The 22190-nt window shown below is 36.1% G+C and overlaps 1 protein-coding gene across 15 annotated transcripts in view; it reads left to right on the forward strand.

Annotated features, from left to right (window-relative positions):
* Positions 1 to 22190, forward strand: part of ROBO2 (roundabout guidance receptor 2) — a 1648891-nt gene that overhangs the window by 1462068 nt on the left and 164633 nt on the right. For all 15 annotated transcript variants that reach the window (XM_060297904.1, XM_060297910.1, XM_060297901.1 and 12 more), the window contains 2 exons: positions 18309 to 18466; positions 21188 to 21308. In XM_060297904.1, the coding sequence (XP_060153887.1) occupies positions 18309 to 18466; positions 21188 to 21308 (279 nt within the window). The remainder of the gene's footprint in view (positions 1 to 18308; positions 18467 to 21187; positions 21309 to 22190) is intronic.

Raw genomic sequence — 22190 nt, forward strand, 5'->3', positions numbered from 1 at the left:
AAGCTAGTAAATGATGAAAATATTTGTTCAGCAATTAAAGATATAAAGAGAGATATCTGACAAATTTTAGCATAGTGAAAATTTGTAATAAGAAGGAGCTAATTTTTTGGTTAAAATATTTACATTTAAACTAAAATTAAATGATTGCTCACCAAAAATTAGGCATAAAAATCTCCTGGCATCATAGTAGTGTCATTCTTTGCACTTGCTTGCTACTATTGTGATTCTTTCTTTTGCTAAAAATCTTGACCCAATTATTCTATGTGTTTTTAATAAGAAAGACTACCCTAAAAGTAAATGATTGATTTTTTTTCTTAAATAATATAAAGCAAAATTAAAGTGCCACAACTTTTAATCTAATCTAATTAATGTAAATGTTTAAACCAATTATTTAGTCCCAGTAAACATTATTTTGCTTATGCAAAATATTATTTGATGTTACTTTATATTTCACTATTAAATTAGTGCAATAACAGAAATTTCCATGATATTGTATTTAATCTACAACTTTGTTATATATTTATGTACTTAACCGGGAGAATTATCACTGTGGGGAGATGCATACTTTATAAGGGAGAATATATAACTTTGAACATCACTGTCTATTTGATTATGCAAAACCATGAAAGTTAATGAATACTTCCTCTTTGCTAATCATGTGCTAAATGCCAAAAAGTGCTTTCACTTAATCCTCATTGTCACCCTAGATGATAGGCAACATTATCCCCATTTTACAGATGAAGAAGCAGAAGCTTACAGAGGATAAATACCTTGCCCCAAGTCCCATGCTAATAATCAGCAGTGCCAGGACTCAAACCGAAGGCTTTCATTCACCAAAACCTGTGGGCTTCACCTGCAGAGGGCCAGGAACTGCTGAAGATGTAATGTTCTGTCTGGACCTATATTTGCAAGAGATATAATCTCATAATGATTATATCACTCTGAGAAATGAACTGTCTCCAAGATGGTTACATGTATTTTCTAATGTTCCGTTTAAAATAAATGAAAACACAAAAAAGATTGAATCTGACTAAAAGTTTAGTTTTGCTGAAAAAAGAGATTGACATATATTTAAAGAAAAATGAAGACTGCAATCCTCAGGGCTTGAGCTACCATTAGAAAAGCTGCAATAGTTTATTATACAGAAAGATAGCAGTGTAATACTGATCAGCAATCCACCCACCATTAGCTTTTGTTCTCCAGTTTCTATGAAAAAGCAATTGTACAGAATCAAGCTCATATTAGGGATTCATTCAAAGAAGCAAGTTTCATCATGAACTTTAAATTAAAAATAGACTTAGCCTAATGTTTGAAGTCACCATCTCACAGCATGATGTAATAACTGATTATAATGACGACCTTAGTTTCCAAGTTAAATTATTTGTAGTATACTTTAATTATTGGGTTAAGGAATTATAAAGTATGTGTGTTATGCTTAAGTTTCTTTCAAAATAATAGAAAATGAAAAAAAAAAAAGGTCTATTTTCAAATCCTGGTCCCTCCTCTTGTTAACTGGATGAAGTTGGTATCTTCAAACATTTGTCTTTTCATTCATAAGCCTACCTACCTCACAGGTTTATTGTGGGGTTTCCTTTATAGGCAAGAAATCTTGATCATTATTAGACACTGATTTATCCCATCCAACTAGACAACTGAGATATTTTTTTAAAAAATGCAGAACATAATCTTGAAAACATTATGAATGTTTTAAGCAGTGATATAAGTTTCTGACATTTTTCTGACCATTTGAATACTGTGAAATTTGTGTTAGTTTTTAACTTTGAAAATGAGAAACTACTAGCATTCCACTACTGGAAGATCATTCCACAATAATGCCCCTCAAAGCATACTATATTTTTTACTAAAGCAAATGACAAGCAACTTCCCATACATTTATTGAGTAAAATCATTAAATTAGGGAACTTTCTACTAAAGATGCATATGTAATAATCAACTGTATCCAGTTTAGTCTTATCTTGATGACAAGAATTGAAATTCCTCACTCATCTATTCATTCAGTAAATATTTACTTTGCACTTGCTATGTGCCAAGAATACCATTGTAGACCCTGGGGATACCACAGTAAACAATGAATGAGGTCCTTCCTTTCACGGAGCTGGCTTACATTCTACTGAAGGCAGATAGATAATGAACAAGCTAGCAGACAAAATAATTCCACATATGTGATATAAAGGGGGCAAATACCAAAAGGGTGTGATATGTGTGATCTTGTTGCTTCTTTAGATTGGGTAGTCATAAAAGGGAAACTCAAAGAATTGTCCTATAAACTGAGATTTGATGGATGAGAAGAAGAGAGCTAAAAGGAAGTCTTAGGGGAAGAACATATCACAGTGAATAGCGTAGCAAAAGGACCTGAAGAAGTCTTTGCCTTGCTAGAAGAAGAGAAGGGCCAGTGTGGCTGAGGGAGAGGGAACAAGAGGAATGGGTATCATGAGATGAGAGTCCAGATCTCAAGATGCCTTGTAAGCCAGAGTAAGGATTTGGATGTTTCTGTAGATGTGATGAGTCTTTTGGAGAATTTTAAGCAGAAGGATGACAAGATTTGTTTTACAATTTTAATGAGGTTACTCTGTTGGCTATGTGAGGAATTGACTGTAAGAAGAGTAAAAATAAGATTATTAAGAGTCAGCTTTAATATTCCCTGAGAGATGACAGTGACTCAGACCAAGTGATGGGGTGGTAGTAAAGAAAAATAGGCAGATTCTGGATAAGTCTCTTGGTAATTGGGGCTTACCAATGGACAAGATGATGATGATGTGTGCATGTGAGGGGGATGTCCGTGGGTGACAGAAATGGAGGAAAAATAATTTGTTGATAATTTATACCCGATTGTACCACAGACAAAGACACAAAAGTTTTGCAGGGTGGGGGAGGGGGAAGATTTGTGTGACAAAAATCAAGAATTCAATTTTGGTCACGTTAAATTCAGGATACTCTTAGACATTCAAGGGGTGATGTCAAGCAGGCAGTCTGGAATTACAAGGAGCTCAAGGCTGGAGGCATTCATTTTAGAATCATCAGCATGGAGGCAGGACTGACAGAGGTTAACTACGAAGAATTTGTGTCTGGGAGCTCTCCATTTTTGAGTAATATTGACTATGTTTTAAGAACAAGGAGTTTCTGGCAAAGTACAGTCAAGAGTAATGGCTAGAGGGAGGAAAATTATGAAAGTATCTCAGAACACAAGATAAGAAATACAAGCTTAAATTAGATATATTTTTGCAGTGCTTTAATGGTATTGGTTTCATCATGTAGGATTTGGGGGAGAGTACAAAAAAATCACTATAGTTATTTTCCATATCTTAACTCTCAGCAATATTATCAAGCAATTTCTATGGCTAAGCTACTACAGGAGAGAAACATGGAATAATCACATCTATATTGGAGACATAGCTAATTTCCAATATAGTTTCCATCCGACTCTTTTTAGTCTTACGAGACACTGAAATAATACCTAGTGAAGGCAATTAAATGTAATACTTGATTAATATATCTATTGTATGGAAAGCCTCTTCTACCTAAACATTAAAAATATTCAGAAAGAAAGAAAGACTATGTTAGTGTATTTTAGTATTATCTCAAATGATTTTGTCTCTAATGACCACCTTTATCTAATGGAAAAAGAATAGAAAAACAGCAACTAAGACTCTGCAGGAACAAAATTATTTTTAGAAAAGAACACTTTTTAGTTATTGGGCTGCTTAATTTTTGAAGACTATTGAAAATATACAGTGAACGTTTTATTATACAAATATATTCAGTTTTGAAGACAATTAAATGATAATAAAGCATTTTCTTTTTCTTTACATCATATTACAGTAACGAAGCTGTTACCTCTCCAGATGCATTTAATGAGTTTTAACTAACATTTTAAGGAGCTGACATTATCATAAACCTAAGAATTAGACAAAATTGAATTTACTGGTATAGAGAAAGATTCCTTGAGCCAATTGTATTGTTTAAGATGGACTATAATTCATTTTATGATATACCACCATCTTTCTATAAGAAAAACTATATTAATGGATCATTATACTTAATCTTTTTTTATCCTTTTATTCCAAGTTTTAAAATAAAAAACTCATGATGTTTTTATACACTCAAATCATATGAGTATAAAAGGCACAGATATATCAAGGGAAATAAACCAAAATTTTTATAAAGTTAAAGTTTTTCACATTTTTAAAGGAGAAATCATTTATAATTTTCTTGATTCACATATTTAAAGTGGGCTTATAGAATCACAACTTACAATTGGGGAGAATTGAGGAACTTTTTTAAAATAAGTGATATTTTGCCTTTTATGGATCATGTGTTGACAGTGAATATATGTGATGGCTTTAAGCCTCTCTCATCTAGAGCAGTTACCACTGTTTGCTCCTTCCCCTATAACTTCCTCATTTTGTATTCAGTCCTCTGTTGAGGCACTTAAGAGGCCTAGGTCTAGATCAAAAGGCTGTCATCTTACTCACCTTTATATCTCTTGTACCTAGCTCAGAGTTGGCCTTCAATTCATCTTAAATGAAGAGACCTTCTTAACATTAAATTTTTCTGAATATTTATTCTACCTTAGAAAATAACTAATTAATCGAGTTATATATTTTGATCTCAAAGGTCAGACTTATTACCATTCTACAGGTATTTTGTTGGCATTTATATTTGAAAGCACCAATTTTCTGTAAACTTGCAGTTTGTGTCACTGAGTGACTCTTGTGAGAAACCAGATTTCCTTACCTTCTTCCCAACTCTTTGTGTTGAATCCAGCTGGAGCAGATGGTATACTTTCAAAACACTCTTAGTCAAAATTATTTTTCTTTATACATTGTAAAATATACATATTAGTAAGTAATTAATACACTTACAGGGTTCAAAAATCAAAATGTATGAAGTGCATATAGTGAAGTCTTCCTCTCTCATCCTTCACTTCCCACTTTTGTTTTTCTCTGCAAAGGCTTTGTTATTATTAGTTTCTTGTGTGTCCTTCCAGAGATTGTTTTTTGTACATGCAAGCACATTCCAGCATGTTTCTTTTTGTAATTAATTAAAGCATACTGTGCATGTTTCAAACCCCGCTCTGAAGCTGGCCTTGATAAAATGACTTTCTTGTTGAAAACAGTTTCCCTCCTTTGTATCCTAATACATTTTCAATGTGGTTCTATGATGCTGCATGCTTTTTTTTCTTTCAGATTGTGATTTTTGACTTATATTTCGGTAACTTTCCTAAATCTTTTTAGCACCCTAAGGGCAAGATCTCTGCTTGAAATATCTTGTACTTCTAAGTGTGATAGGTACATAGCACCTGTCACCATCAAAATATTCAGTACCTACTTTTTAAATAAAAAAGAAACCAATGATTAAAAAAACTCTTCTGTTATCTCAAATTAGTAGTTACAACTAGAACTAATTGAAAGGTGAAAATATCTAATTTACTTGGTATCAATTAAACGAAGCAAAATTAAATATCATATTAAAATCACCTTTTAGAAATGAGCTGGGTAAAACTTATTGAGCAAAGTTAAACTTTTTGATTTGGAGGAACCAATGATATTTTATTGCCCAGATAATACTTTACAACATAAATAATGATACCTAAATACGTTTGACTTTAGAATTATACTGTTATATATAAATCCTAAATCCGATAGTACTCACTCGTAGTAATTATCACCATCCAGTAGCAATTGCGTAGTATTTGACTGTCTGACCCTCAAGACCTTAAAAGAGGAATTATTTTATACACAAGATAGGGTTCTTGAAGATAGGGTTCAGGGTCCCTTTTTTTTTTTTCACTAGCATTCTTAATTTCTAACAACAATAATAATTCTTATTTCTGAAGTGTTTCCTTTGCTTCACAATGTGCTTTACAAAGATCGCTTTCTTTATTCTTCATAACTATCCAAAGACATAAACTTTAATATCCCCATTTTACAGATGAAGAAGGTGAGCTTAACATGGCTGAGACTTAAGACCATCAAGTTAAGTAGCAGAGCCGAGCCTCAAACCCAGGCCTCTGACTAAGCCCGTTATTTTAACCACAATACCATATTGCCTCCCCGTCAAAAAGTAATAGTTCCATAAACATTTATTAAATGGAAGCTCTAGGTATCGTGAAAGGAACTGGGCAAACAGTGGAGAGGAACTAGAGTGCACCTAGAAATAGAAAACAGTGTGAAGGTCCTAAGATGGAAAAGAGATTGCTATGTTCCAGGACCTGAGGAAAGGCCAGTGTGGGTGTGAATTATGATTGAGAGGGCAAAGATGAGGCAGTAGAGATTTTTAGAGAATAAACTGCACAGAAGAAAAGAGGAGGGTAGTTAACATTCTGCCTTGATGTCCTGGAACTGTCCTGGCATAATTATGAAGAATGCTTCCATTTACTTTCTCAAATGTTTAGTATGGAAGATAATATAATAGATAAGGTTAAAGATTTTAGATTTCAGAAGGAATGAATAAATTTTTCCCCAGCTACTTGTGATATTAGCAGGGAAATGAGAAGTCTTAGAGTCCAAACTCCATACCCAGCACTTTCATCAACTGACAACATTCCCAGTGATGAACTGAAGCCATATCTCCTAGAAGCTTACTGAAGCAAAGATCTTCCTTTTAAGTAAATGTGGAAAAAACCATTTCAAGGGCTGTATTAGCCATGTGCTTTAGACATCACTGGATAAATATATGTAACATCTCATTATTTAGGATCCACTAATTCATTTTGAAAATTAACCCATTTTCCAACCTCTGATTTTCTTATTTGGCCCACATTTAATACACGTATTTTGCCTTACATTCAGAACAGTTATAATTTGATTGTTCATTGAGAGTATCAAGAAAAAAGTTTCTAATTTTACCATTTGTAGAAAGTTTGGGGAAGAGTGAGGTGAAGTGGCTGATGTGGTGCATGAAAATGGCCCAAATTAGGAATTATAATAATTTGTGAATTATAATAATTTTAATAATCTGGCATCACAAATAGCTTTGATTAGAACTAAGCAATAAAGGTTTGGCAGACTTTCTGAGAAATCTTACTTATTAAGTTTTGGTACCCTCCCAGGCAGAGAAGCTAAAACAATCCCATGCAACTAGGTGGTTATCTCCATATAGGCACCTCACCAAGCAGGAAGGAAGTGGCTCTGTTTATTGTTTATCCACGACTATTTTGAGAGTAAAATTGTACTGAGTCTTAGTCCTAGGAATAACCATGGAGCCCAGAAAATAAAAATATAACAAAAAACTCCGAGGGCAATTTGATTTATTCCCTTATTGCTGAGCATATACTCTGTGGCTGACCACGGCTACAGGGTATGAGGAAGAGGGGGATTTTTCTCTAAACCTCCATGCTGAATATGACTTCTTTCTAGTTTCATGTAAGATATGAAGGTTTGATTAGAGTTTACATGAATTTTAAAATATTTAAACACTTTTGGGGAAAACATACTTATAATACATTTTCATCATGAGAACTCAGTATCACACCTTAAAAAGATATCCATTATTTGTTCTTTGGTATCAGTTTGTTTTCACAGAGTATATGGCAAGGTTGGATGGGGGCCTGTGGAGTTAGCATCAGGAAAAAAAGCAATTGTGCTACTCATAGGTTCAAGCACATTGTTTGCTGGTTGTTGTCAATGATATAATATGAATTTTCTGAAATAATTTAAATGTGGTCTCTAGCACATTTGCATTCATAAAAAGTGCTTGGATATGCTTCTTGCTTCCTCTTCTCCTGCTTAGCTGTCAAAATATGGTGATGATTTTGAAGATTTACAGTAGATGGGTAATGAGATTGCTGAATATTAACCGCAGCATTGAGAATTCATTTGGTAGCAAAAGAAAAGAAGGTTACTGGGTCTTTGGGATAGAGCAGAGAGATGATAGAGCTTTTTTTTAATCAGCCAATTAAAAAGTAAATATGCTATGTTCTGGATTAGGAAACATTTCAAAGTTCTTGTTATGTAGTAATCAAATAGAACATTTCCCAAAGGTCAAATTACATCCATTTCAGCAAAATTCCTGAAGCTTACAGTAATGCCCATATTTTGCAGTGTGGACGTATGCAAATCTTAATATTAGATAGGAAAGACTAAAGAGCCCACAGACATGTGGAACATGATTTTTTATTATGTAAATTTCAGGTGTACAGCATTGTAGTTCAACAGCTGTATATACTACAGAGTGATCACCACCACAAATTTATAAAAACTACTTTCATTGTTGCATTTGAATTCAAGTAAGTCTCATGCAGTTATGCTTTGGTCTACGTTCCTGTGTAAAACAGGGAAGTAAACCGCATACTCTCCCAGTGGTCATTTTTAAGTTCATGAATTATGATGAGATTCACTGTTACACTCTAAATCAGACCACTAGTGATTATGGTTATGAAATGTGTTGTTAAAATAGGTGAAATGATGGAAATTGTGAAATCAGCAGAATCATGTTGAAAGCCCATTATAACATATAGCTCAGTTATTCAGAAATGTGTTGAGTTTCAGGTAGACAGGGAAAAAAGATAGAGCAATAGTAGTTTCAAAGTAACTGGCATTCTTGACAAGGAAGGTTGACCTTGACCTTCTTCTCCTTCCAACCCTCATTTCATCAGCAGGGGTGAGATTACTTTGAGACCTTGCCAATAGGTAATAAATAACACGTAAATTCCAGGACACCCTTGCACTGTAGGGTGCCCTAATGTGTAATAATCCTTAGACTATTGAGTTTGTAACTCATGACATCTGGCAGTTACTTGGCATTGTAATTCATGCTGATCGGGCACGTCAGAATACACCATGGGAGAGAAATATCAGAGCACTAACCCACTGATACTAGGAAAGGATGAAATGACAGAGGTACACAGCTGCGCAGACTGTGTACCTCTGTGAACTGTGCAATGTTAGAATGCTGTAAAAGCTAATGCCTTCAGATAAGGACTAACAAGGCGGGAGGAGAGTAGGAATCTATTGGGATCCAGAATAAAGCAGCACATTAATATTTACTTGATAGCACTTTATTTCTTTTTTTTTTTTTTTTTTTTTTTTTTTTGCGGTACGCGGGCCTCTCACTGCTGTGGCCTCTCCCGTTGTGGAGCACAGGCTCCGGACGTGCAGGCCCAGTGGCCATGGCTCACGGGCCCAGCCTCTCCGCGGCATGTGGGATCCTCCCAGACCGGGGCACGAACCCGCGTCCCCTGCATCGGCAGGCGGACTCTCAACCACTGCGCCACCAGGGAAGCCCAGCACTTTATTTCTTTATTCAAATTGACAGATGTAGCCTTAAGGCAGTAATGAATCTTGAAGTTTGAATTTAAATAAATACTTATGTATATTTTATTTTATTTTTATTTTTATTTTTATTTTTTTGCGGTACGCGGGCCTCTCACTGTTGTAGCCTCTCCCGTTGCGGAGCACAGGCTCCGGATGCGCAGGCTCAGCGGCCATGGCTCATGGGCCCAGCCGCTCTGCGGCATGTGGGATCTTCCCGGACTGGGGCACAAACCCGTGTCCCCTGCATCGGCAGGCGAACTCTCAACCACTGCACCACCAGGGAAGTCCACTTATGTATATTTTAAATTTAAATGTGCACTTAAATAAATATATAAGTATATTGAATTAAAATTTTTTACAGATATATATATACAAATTTTATATATATAAAATATAAAAAAGATTTGTCCCTTTCAATTTTTTGTTTTCTTTGGTCTTACAGTGAGAGCTAAATGAGGCAAAAAAGAGAGTGTGGGAAAAAAATGAGAAATAGTGGGCCAAAAAAAAAAAAAAAAAAAACATTCCACAAAGCGCCTGTAACAAGCCTTCCTGATACCTAGAAGCCTAACTTCTTTAGCTGAAGACTTGAGGCTCTTGGGACATGAACCAGGTTGAAGAGCTAGAAGCAGACAGATGGTTATTTGTGATCGTCCTGTAAATGTAAATGCTATAAAGATGTTGTGATTATTTATTTATTTACTAATGCCCCAACCCAGGTTTAGAGAAAGTAGGAGGCAGTATTTAAGCTTGAAATAATCTGGTGTTTCCCTTCGTTACCATCTTGAGAAACATCACTTAATGCTTTTTTTAGGATTAATCTGTGTCGTTCTGAATTTTAAATTCAATGTATTATTTCTTCCAATATCCAGAGGTATAGCTATCTCTGTGACTGAGATTGAAATTAGCAAAAGGGCAGGTGCTGGAAGGAGGTTGGGTAGCAGAGTAGAACATTTTGGGGATGTGGAGAGTTTTTGTTTTACAGTTGAGGAAGGCCGCCTTGAACACATTTAGGCCAGTGCCCTCAATTCTACACACCGTTCTCCTCCTGACTTACTATTATATTTGGACACACCCTCTAAGTTCCCCTCATGCCTTTGAGTTTTCTGTGATTCTGGAAACATCGATCCCACATGACCAATTTTGTGGACAATGGCACTTTAAGAAAAAAGAGGAACTGATTAAACATTAATTAGCCTCAGTCCACAACTTCCTCACAAGCTAATGGATAGGGTATGCAGATCCCTGTCGAATATCAGATGCTAGGCTTTGCCAAAAATAGGACTTCCAAGTGTTGAAGGAGTGCCAACTGCTGGCTCCTTAACTCAAACCAAAGGAAATGATTACCAGAGACAGGCCTCGAGTCTGCCGTGGTCAGATGTCACCAGTTTGCAGTGCCACATGTGATCCAAGAGTTTATGAATGATCTCAACTCTTGGTCCCCAAGGAGAACATATGCATTACAGAGGTTACGGATACAAATTACAGAGAGCATGATGTTTCCATGCAATTTCTAAGAATCCTTCAGCAAGTTTTAAACATTAATGGAAAACATTAAGGAAGGCTTGGCACTCTTAGGGGGACTTCAAATTATATTGCGGATGAGGACAGAACAGGGCTAAAAAAAGGATTCGAGAATAAAGACTTGGCTAAGGAATTTGGAGCCGGCCATTCCTCTTGGACGAGTTGTGTGTTTGTGTGTTTTATTCCCTGCAGAATTCGAGGCTTCACAAAATGCTATGACTTGAAAATGAGCAAGTCGCCGGGTATCCCTGTTCATTTATCATGCTCCAGTTCATACCACTGGTTTATCTGGATCATTTGATCATACCACTGGTTTATCTGGATCATTTCCCTGTGCAATTTGCTTGCACAGGGAATCTTAGCGGGATGAGGGGTGAGACCTTCTCATTTTGGAATTGTCAGCATGTTGCAGAGGTGCCAGAGTGTCAGCTTGCACAGCGGTAGCAGGATGTCTCCCCACTGAGTTCTTTCTTTCCCATTCCCCTTCTGTGCAGAATAAACCACTTATGACTTGTTCCCTAAATATCAGATCTTGTTGTCTGTTTAGCTGGTGGCTGGCCTGTCCATTCTGACCATATCTTGTTTGATTGTACCAAACATAATAAAATAGTTTGTTGTGAATGATGATTTATTAATAAATCTTTAGATTTATTAGGTCTTTCGGTCTTTGCAACTTCAGAAAAATACAGAATTATTGTAACTTATCCGTGTAGAGCTTTCAGTTGAAGGGGGAAACTCAGTTTCAACTGGCCTAAAAATGAAAGAAAACTTCTTTAGATCCCATACGTAGAAAGTCCAGATTTAACACAGTCTTCAGAATTGGTTTGTTCAGTTATGGCATCAAGGACCCAGATATGTTTTCTAGTGTGCAGAGCCTCAGTTTCATTCTGAGGCTGGAGCTCCCCCTGGGGTCAGAGCATGGCTGTCAACAACAGCCATTTACTGCAGCAGGACAAGACAGTGCACTTTCCTGGGAAGTAGAGTAGAGGACCTGAACTTCAGGCTGGCTGCGATTACACCCGATCATTCCCCGTGGTGAGAGGTGCTGCTGGTGATGAGGATAGGAACATAATGTGTACCAGTGGTAGAAATGGCTATCACTGTTTTTCCTAACCTACTGTAATATTTACTATGATATACTATAATTTGTTCCAGCAGTTTTATTGCTTGCACATAAATATGTTGTTCCTTTGAGTGATTGATTTCTGACCTTTTTGAACTGCCAGGCTTTTATTTTAGAGACATACGAGCTTGTAGGTAGGCAAGTCGAGTGCACTGTCTCTTAAATCCTACCAACTTAAATTGTTCTTCAGAAATGACATTTTGAAATCAAATTAAAACACTGTAGTGTATCTTATACAATAAGAAAAAGACTGCAGCACACCCTTTGAAGAGGAGTTCATCAATTCGATCAACCTGTCAAGTATACTTGATGAACTCGTCTGATGCCCTTCAAGATGGGAGCCCTGGGCTTCTCTGGTGGCTCAGTGGTTGAGAATCTGCCTGCCAATGCAGGGGACACGGGTTCGAGCCCTGGTCTGGGAAGATCCCACATGCCGCTGAGCAACTAGGCCCGTGAGCCACAACTACTGAGCCTGCGCGTCTGGAGCCTGTGCTCCGCAGCAAGAGAGGCCGCGATAGTGAGAGGCCCGCGCACCGCGATGAAGAGTGGCCCCCGCTCACCGCAACTAGAGAAAGCCCTCGCACAGAAATGAAGACCCAACACAGCCAAAAATAAATATAAAAAATAAATTAATTAATTAAAAAAACAAAAAGATGGGAGCCCTGTGGTGGGTAACCTAGTCCCGTGTAAGTGTAAAAGAAAAAGCTTTTCAGATGAGTGAATCTGAAGCTGACACTGAAGGAACAGTATGTGTTTGAAGAAAGAAATAGGAAAAAGTAAGGGAACAAAGAGGTATCTGGGGAAGATTTTCAAGCAGAAAGACCATATATGCTAATGTGCACCGATAATTAGATGTTCCTCTGTGTGTCTACGGCAAGAGGGTTGCACAAATGTATGTGATGAGTGTGGAAATATAAACACAGAGACCTGATTCTATACAACATTTGATATCACATTAAGAAGAGAATTTTTTCTTAAAAGCCATTTAAAAAGTTGTGAAAAAGGAATTGATGTCATCATATGTGCACTTCAGCAAACTCATAATAGCCACAATAGAGAGATTAAAAGAGAAATCAGAGAAAAAGTTTAAATAGGATACCCTGGAAGTAATTAAGGAAGAGATAAGGACATCCTGAACTAGGGCGGTGGGGACAAAATAAATAGATACAGGTGATATTACAAATCATTGTAGCATAATGACTGTGCGTAGGGTCTAGAGTCAGACCTGCAGGGTTCAGACTCTGTACTTGTCCACTACAATAGGTCATTCCACATGACCTATGACATATCCATGATGCCAGGATTTGCACATAGTGTGTACTCATTAAATATTAGCTATTATTGTAGGCCAATTACTTTTAAAATAGGGAGATCAAAGTGTTACTGTGTGTGCTGCTGATTCAAAAAAGCAAGTTTAAAAAAAAATTCTTGTTATTTCCTATATTATGCATGACTAAAGTCTTCTGACGGTCCTTTTAAGTATCAAGATTTACTCAAATTTTGTATTCTTAAACTAAAATATGCACTGGATGGGCATCTCTTAGAACTAGTCGTCAGTCTTCTACTGAGAAGTCTCTTGCTGCACAGCTCTGACAGCTCAGGTGCACATACAGAGAGAAATCCTCCTGGCGTGGAAGCCTTGTGATCAGCGTTGCTTTGAGTTGCCAGACTTTTCAACTGCTGCTAACCGTGCTTTTAATTACATATCTCTTTTTAAATTACCTTTCCCGTGATCAGTTTAATTTGTTGTGGATGGTCTTCTTTATCTGAGGGTGTGTATGAATACTTTCATCCATAATGTTTTAGGCTCTACATTTTTAATAACTGCTTGGAAGCATGTATAGGTTGTAAGTCAGAAATGTATCTTTCAGAAGTCTGCTAATTATGCAGTCTCATTTCATTATTATTGCTAATTTATTTTAAAATGATGAAATGTCAGAGTAATGATTTGCCTTGTCTCTGTTGACTGAGGCAAAAAAGAATTTTGAGAACTATTGAATCAGGACAGAAGGGAGAGGACTTGGTGAGCTAAAGAATGTGGGATAGTAAGAAGCAAAAGTCCAAGAGGTCTGCTCTAAAGGGATACCTAGATGTGAAGCTGTTTTAGGGCACTGTATTAGTTACCTATTGCTGTATCACAAATTACCACAAAACTTAGTAGCTTAAAACAACACACATTTATTTTCTTACTGTTGGTGGGTCAGGAACCCAGACATGAGTTAACTTAGTCTCCTCCTAAGGATCTCTCACAACGCTGCAGTGCAGATGTTGGTCAGGGCCGTGGTCTCATGTAAAGGCTCAACTGCAGAAGTTCCTGTTCCCAAATTTCAGTAGTTGCTGGCAGGATTTGAGCTCTCAAGGGATGTGGACTGAAGCCTCAGTTCCTTGCTTACTGTTGGCTGAAAGCTGCCTTCGGGTCATTGCCAAATGGGCCTCTACATCGAGCTGTGTGGCATCTTGCATGATCAGAGGAAGCACATGAGGAGAGAGACAGAAAGACAGACAGAACCCAAAAGATGAAACTTACAACCTTTTGTAACCTAATTTTTGAAATGACATTCCATCACTTCATTAAAGGCATGTCACCAGGTCCAGCCCACAGTTAAGGGGAGGGGATGAGACAAAGAAATAAATACCAAGAGGGAGAGGTTATTGTGGAGCGTTAGAGAACAAGTCTACCACAGGCACCGTCATGTCATTTCTGTTTTATACAGTATTCCTTAACCACTTTATAAGACACTGCCAAGCACATTGCAGTATTCAGTGTCTTCTTGTAGAATTGAATTAATTTGTTACAAATCTTTATGTCATGAATATGAACTCTATCATATCAAACACAGTAGTAATTCAGAATTTATTGATCTTCCAGAATAACTTTCTAAGTCACCGTGCATGTCAATGTAAAGAGAATTCAAGTCTAACCCAGGTTATGACTAGCTTAGTGAAGTCTCATTTGTGTTTTCAGCTCATAGAGAGAAATGAATATTTGGGTTCTAGCCAACTAGATTTCTCTTTTTCCCCCCATGGAGATTTGAACCCTTGTATTCTAAACTTAGATCTGCAAGCAAGTACTATATCAAAAGTGTGCCTATTATATCTTTTTTTCTTTAAAGTACAACTTACCTCTACCCTGCCCCCAGCTTTTGTCTTTTTAACCAGATTCTTTTCAGTTCATCATGTTTATTTCTCTTCACTCTATTTAAAGACTTGTTTGGAGCTTTAGGTAAACACATATCGCTGCATGCTCTTGTTTTGGCTTACTTGTCAAGCCACATTGAAAATATGGCTTCCAGTTCTTTTTAGAATAGGAGCTTAATGAGAAAAAATATATAGACTCAATTTGGACTTGCTTTGCTTTTTTACATTTACAGGACAGTTTTAGTTCCCGTTATCTAACATACATAAATCCTTTACTGTAGAGAACACCTTCTATTTTTTATCACTTGTCATAAAGCAGAGGGCAAAATCCAAGACAGAAATGAATAATTAGCAAAAATTTGGAAACAATAAATATTTCATTTTATTTTGTTGACATTTGTGAATGGGTATACAAACGTCAGAAACACAGAAGCAGGTATCAGAACATTTATACAATTTGAGATGAGTAAAAATGACTTTCTATTTCCTAAGACAGATTCTATATTTGTTTGCTGTGCTAGAACCTGCTGAAAGGGTTGCTTTTCTCTTGAATGTTTTATTTGAGAGAGAGAGAGAGAGAGAGAGAAGAAACACATTTTATTATCCCCAAAGATGTAAAAGAAATGGTATCACTAAGCAAAAATGAATTACTCTATAAACCCCAGAGAGCATTTTACAAGTTGAAGAGGGTACAGTACCAATTATACTATTATCTCACTCTACTCTCTGGGTGAATAGTCGGAAAGCCTAAAATTACAGTTGATGTTAGATTTCTTGGCTTCATTTGCAAATTGGAGTCATTTTCTTTTTTTGTCAACGCCATAAACACACGTTATATTGTTTAAGAGCAGCAGCCCCTAGTTTGTTATGATATTTTCCTCCTTTTTATCCCCCATATCAAAGGACCTTTTTTTTTTTTTTTTTTCCTCTTAATTTGGCTTGTTGCAGATTGATGTAATACTGTGTTTCTGAATCATCTGCAGTGGTCCTAAGTACCATTTGAGCAGAGGCTTTTTGGCTTACTTGTCAGGAGACCAGTTCTGGAGAAGGTTCTCCAACTGGCCAGATGTGTCATTTTGGACCAGATTGAGAGCCTGCCAAAACACCACTTGCTGCCACTACCGGATATTGTAGGGGTGCTCACCACCCTGTTACCAGAGTTTTGAGGGTCTTAACATTGCATAAATAGGCAGCTGTTCTGTATTCAGGATATAAATGAGTCACCAGCTTGCTCTACCTTGAGGATTTACCTGCAATAGGGAAGCACAGTGTTAACCCCTTCTTACCCTCCTGCATGAACATCACATTTAAATGCACACTTCCCTCAGCCCATTCAGAAGCAAACCCCTATGCATATAAATCACATCCTTCTTGCCAGTTAGACAAGAGAACAGAAAAATGTGCAGTTCATTGTGCTAAAATGGAACACATTTCCGCAGCAGCTAAAGCAGTAAATTAATCAGCTTATAAACTAAGAGTGAGCAATTTGTGCTGAATTCTTTCTTACTGCTCCTTCAGTAGGAGACAAGGTTCTCTAATCTCATAAAAGGTCATGACTTCATTAAGATGGAAAACCATGTTGCAAGAGACAAGAAAAGAAAAGCCTTAAAAGTCACTCAGTTGTCTCTCTGGACCTATTTTCAGGACAGGGGATTTTTATTTATTTGGAGAATGACAATTAACCTGGAGACTTGGCCCAACAAAGAAGCAGAGTGCTGAAGTGGGTCTCATTACAGGACATGAAAAGCAGTTGGTTTGACCTAATCCACATTTGCAGCAGATGATTTACATAACAAGTTAGCACAAGCCGCCCAATTTTGATTTTAAATAGCTGACCAATTTCAAATAGCTTGACCAATTTATATATAGAAAATGTATGTGTGTGTTCATATGTATATATGTATGCAGGTGTGTGTATATATATGTACACGTGTATAACACACATACATATACATATACACGCATATATTTGTGTTGGGGGGGTTATTTTTTTACCCCAAGGTACATTGGGAAAAAACCTTGTCTGTGTTAGAATATCAAAGAATAGGAAAGGTCAAGGCAGTTACAAAAAGTAGAGGCAATTGTGTTATATGGTATATTAGCTGGTCTCAACTACATTTTTTATTGAAGTATTGTTGACTTACAATATTATATTAGTTTCAGGTGTACAAGTAGTGATTAAATATTTTCACAGATTACACACCATACAAAGTTATTATAAAATATTGACTATATTCCCTGTGCTGTACATTACTTCCTTGTAACTTATTTATTTTATAACTGGTAGCTTGTACCCTTTAATCTCCTTCACCTGTTTTCTCAACTGCTTTTTCTAATTTTACCCTAAAATAGATATAGTCCTTATTTGCTAAATAAAACCAGCATTCTGCAGTCTGATAGGACCGAGTCATTTCTCCAGGCTTTTCATTTTGCCAGGGGAAGAAAAGTGCACAGATAGATAGGTGACATTTGGAGAGCCAGGCATGCCAGATTTTCGGAGGTTACAACGGAGGTCCAACCTGCTGTTCTCCTAATGAAAGGAGGGGAAATTCAGACTGGCAAAACCGCTATAAGGGATATCTCTGCTCCGAATGTCACGCTGCCCAGATGTCGCTCGGCAGGTGGAGATGCAGACAGAATGAAAATGTAGCCCTGTGTATGTGGGTGCTAGTGCATTGCAAGGGTGAACAATGAGTCTATCTTCAGAAGTGTAATGAAAACAGTGTGGATCTTGTCCATATTCATGTCACGAGAAAGGGCTTTCTCAAGGAGTTCTCACCCCACTTCCCCTCCCAGACTGAACAGGCATACATGCTCCCAGACCACGTGCACATGACTTGTTTCAGGGTTTTAAGTATAACAACTTATTTTAATGCATTTATACACGTGTATGTATACGTATATGCTTTTTAAATAGAAAATGGGATCATACTACATAAACAGTTTTGTACTTTGAGTTTGTATTAAATGTCAAAACTATATCATGAATGTGTCTCATCTTATTTTCTTTAGGCTCATTTTAAACTCAGATTTTATAGCAAAGGTTCATAGTCATAGAGTTAATCATTTCCCTGTTGATGAAGCGCTTAGATTGGCTCTAACATATTTTAAGATGGGCGTGGTTCTGTTCTCAGTAAATACCAGTGAATTTTATTAGAACAAAGTAAGTTAAGACTTGAAGTTACCTTTTGCAAGAAGAAGCTAAAGTTACTGTCATTGAGTTTTCTTTTACTACAATTGTTTTTCTTCAGTGTTACGAGATGACTTCCGGCAAAATCCCACAGATGTTGTAGTGGCAGCCGGAGAGCCTGCAATCCTGGAGTGCCAACCTCCCCGGGGACACCCAGAACCCACCATCTACTGGAAAAAAGATAAAATTCGAATTGATGACAAGGAAGAAAGAATAAGTGTGAGTTAAACTAAAATGGACCCCTAGAGAGATTGACTATCAAGGCTTAAAATGGATGTATTTTATTATTTATATTATTTATAATATTTTATTTATATTATTTATTATTTCTTGGTAATAAAGTTGTAGAACTGTATTTGAGTGCTAATTACTATTTACACTGTATTGAAAGGACTGAAAAAAGGTAACCAAAAATAAAAACTTTGGAATGAGGCTTCAAATAGTCAAATATTATATAAATCAAGTGTATATGATATATTAATAACTGGACCAATCTGAATATGTAAATATATCTTTGCAGTAGAATACTGATGTCGAAGCTCTTTTTAAGATCTCCAAATGCATCTATTGATCATGCAATACATGTGTCAAAGTGTAAATGATGGCCATAAACTGTATTAACTAGAACATTTCTTTTCATACTACTTTCAAAATTATAAGAGGAAATAATTTGAGGTGATAAATATTTCAAGCTCTTTTCCAGTTTTTCCAATGTAATATTTATAACTAAAATATTATATGAGAACTCATTTCAAAGTTTAAGAGATAGAAAGTAAAATCAATGTAAAAATAACTGCCTGGTTTTGCAGTTTAACCCTTGTAGAAAAATAGTCTGTTTTCAAGGGAAATGGATGATCAGGTTAATCAGTCAATTAATATTCAAAATGGAACACCCAGAAAATGGTAAAAAGGTAGAGAAATGGCATATAGTTATTTTATTTTTTCAGAGGATCCATTCAACCTGTGTATGTGAAGTTTGTGAGAGCAGTTCCCTGAAATAGTAGATAATGCCTCAACCTTCTGACATGGTTCTTAGTATAATTTTTATACTCAGTACAATAACTGAGAATTAATATATTTTATTTAAAATAATGTCTCAACGAAACAAATGTACCATTTCTATCAAAAAGTCCACATTTTCTGGGTGTCTATTCTCTTTAAAAATATCTTATAAATGAGGTTTTATTCTTATGTGTACATTGTGATTACATCATAACACAGGACGAGAGAGTCCATGCAAAAGATCACAACATATTCCATATGATTCTGGCTTGAACTGTTGACACTGTGAGGATCTACAGTGAAAGATAATTTGGTTCTCAATGGTCTGTGCTTGGGTACCAAACTTATGAAAATGTGCTCCTGTTCAAGATCTTTTTCGTGTTTGTAATCATTTAGCTTTTGCTTTGTAACAAATGACCCCAAAATACTGTGATTTATAATAACCATTGCATTTACACTATGATTCTGGGGGTAAGCTGACAGTTCTTTGCTCTGGGCTAGCTTGGTTCATCTTTGCTAGGCTTTCTCATGCTTCTGTGGCTTGTTTAAACATGTGCTGGCAGCTGGGATGATCTAGGATAACTTTACTCACATGGCTGGCCATTGACTGTCTCTCAGCTGGCCATCTTGGTTCTTCTCCTCACGGCCTTTATTTTCTAGCAGACTAGCTCGGGCTGGTTCTCATACTGGTCTCAGGGTTCCAAATGCAGCAAGAGAAGGCAAGTCCCTATATGCGAGTGCCTTTCTTCTGGTGAAATGTTGCTTTAGTTCCACTGGTCAAATCAAATCAAATCATATTGTCACACTCAGCTTCGGGGGAAGTAGAAATGGCCTCCGTGGTTTAAACCTATCATTTATTATGCTCTACTGCATACAGTTGAGAATAGGTTGACTCTGTTTTCTTCTTAAGTAAAAAAAAAAAAAATGTTGAAAATCCCTTTCTATGACATGGCTAGTTTTAGAGCCTGAATAAGTCTGATGAAAACATACCTACTTGAGTTTTGTCTGCCTGTGAAATTAAAATTAAAGGAGGAAACCAGCATATTCTTATCTCATATCTCTTTAAGAACACTCAGTCATTGTAAAGTTAAGATTGTTGAACTAGATAAATAATAAAAAAAATTTTATTGGAAAAGAAGCTATAAGTTGATGATTCACTTACTAAAAACCTTATTCTGCTTTAATGTACCCTTTAACTAACAGACATTTTAACATTATTACATTTGTTTATTCAAACAAAAATGCTTCTCATTTAAGAAACATTTAGGGAACACATTTTAGAAGCCAATGACTTGTACCAAGTCATACTCATCATTCAAAAAAAAATTTTGTTTTTATTCAACCTGAACTCCTCTTCAAAAACTATCTCATAAATATAGTTAAGATGAGGCAAAGATAATTTTAATACTAACAATTGAAATATAAACTCCATGAAAGCAGAGATTTTTACTATTTGGTTGACTATTGAATCTCAAAGGCCTAGACACTACCCAGCCCATAGAGGTACTCAACAAATACTCATTGAATTATTCTGAGTCAATTAGATTTCGTTATATTATCCAAAGCAGATATCTAGTACTTCATTCTGATGACAAATGTCAATAGAAATTCATTCAACAGAATCTCAGAGTGAAGACCAACCACTGTGGTTTAATGGGGGCAGTCACAAGATTCAAAATAGGACCAGGCAAGAGAGAGGAAGACTACCTTAAAGAAGCATTCTCTAGAAAGGAAATATGGAGGCTTACATTGAGGGTGAATTTAAGAGAAGAAAGTACACGTGCAGATGCCAAAATAGTGGTAGAGTTTTGTGTCTTAGACACTCAGCTATTTCTTTTAGAGAAAAAAAATGTGCTTAAATATTTAAAATTATTTATTAGTGACCTTTCTTTCTCTGTTTCTTTTCCTTTCCATTTTCTTTTTTTTCAATTTTAACAGATCCGTGGTGGAAAACTAATGATCTCCAATACCAGGAAAAGTGATGCAGGGATGTATACCTGTGTTGGCACCAATATGGTGGGAGAAAGAGACAGTGATCCAGCAGAGCTGACTGTCTTTGGTAAAACTCTCTTTTCAATTATAAATTGCTATTTACTACTTTTCCTTTTCCTTTAAATATTTTTGCTAATACCAAACACCAGGCCATACAGGGACAGTTACTTATGACTTGTGGTGAGCTCAATAGACTAGAATTGTCTTGTTTTCTGGTTCTGTCTTTCAATGAAATCTTTGATGTGAAGAAAATTAAACTTTTGAAACATTAATTTACCTACTTTATTCATATATATTTATAGGATTTTACCTTTCATCAGGATGTAAAAAACTGTCTTTTCTCAAAATCTATTTGAGAGATTATATACATTTAAAGTTTATCACTCATTCCATTGTGATGCATTTATGAAGTATTTATTATGTGCATGACACAGGGTAAGGTTTTTAAAAATTAGAGAGTGCAGTGTATAGCCATTTCACTTGTGTTCTAATTTTAAAAATTTCAGATTGAGCTATTTGCAGTTTTACCTCATGATAAAAAGACTAGCTTGCTAGTTATACACACGCAATCAAAATTAGAAAAAAATTGATCAACTATTTTGCTATAATATTCATGTTTCTTCAACTTAAAAACCAAAGGACTCTTTAGCTGGAGTAATTCAATTAGTTAGTGAAAACGTGATTAGATCTGTATCACAGAAATAGTGGAGAAAGCATTAGGAAGGAGAAAATTGGAGGTAGTAAAGATGGCCAATTAAACGAAAGTAAGGAAAATGCTACAGGGCAGCTGTGGAAAATTGAAAGAGAAATACAATGACAGAAAATTGGGGAAAATGGGGATCCCAAAGATGCTGGAAAATGAAACATTCTTTTAGATGACATCAAAGTCCCATTGAAGTCCCATTCAAGTATCTGTATGGAAATATATATGTATACTCACAAACGCACT

The sequence above is a fragment of the Globicephala melas genome, chromosome 4 (genome assembly GCF_963455315.2).
Source record: "Globicephala melas chromosome 4, mGloMel1.2, whole genome shotgun sequence".
Taxonomy (NCBI): domain Eukaryota; kingdom Metazoa; phylum Chordata; class Mammalia; order Artiodactyla; family Delphinidae; genus Globicephala; species Globicephala melas.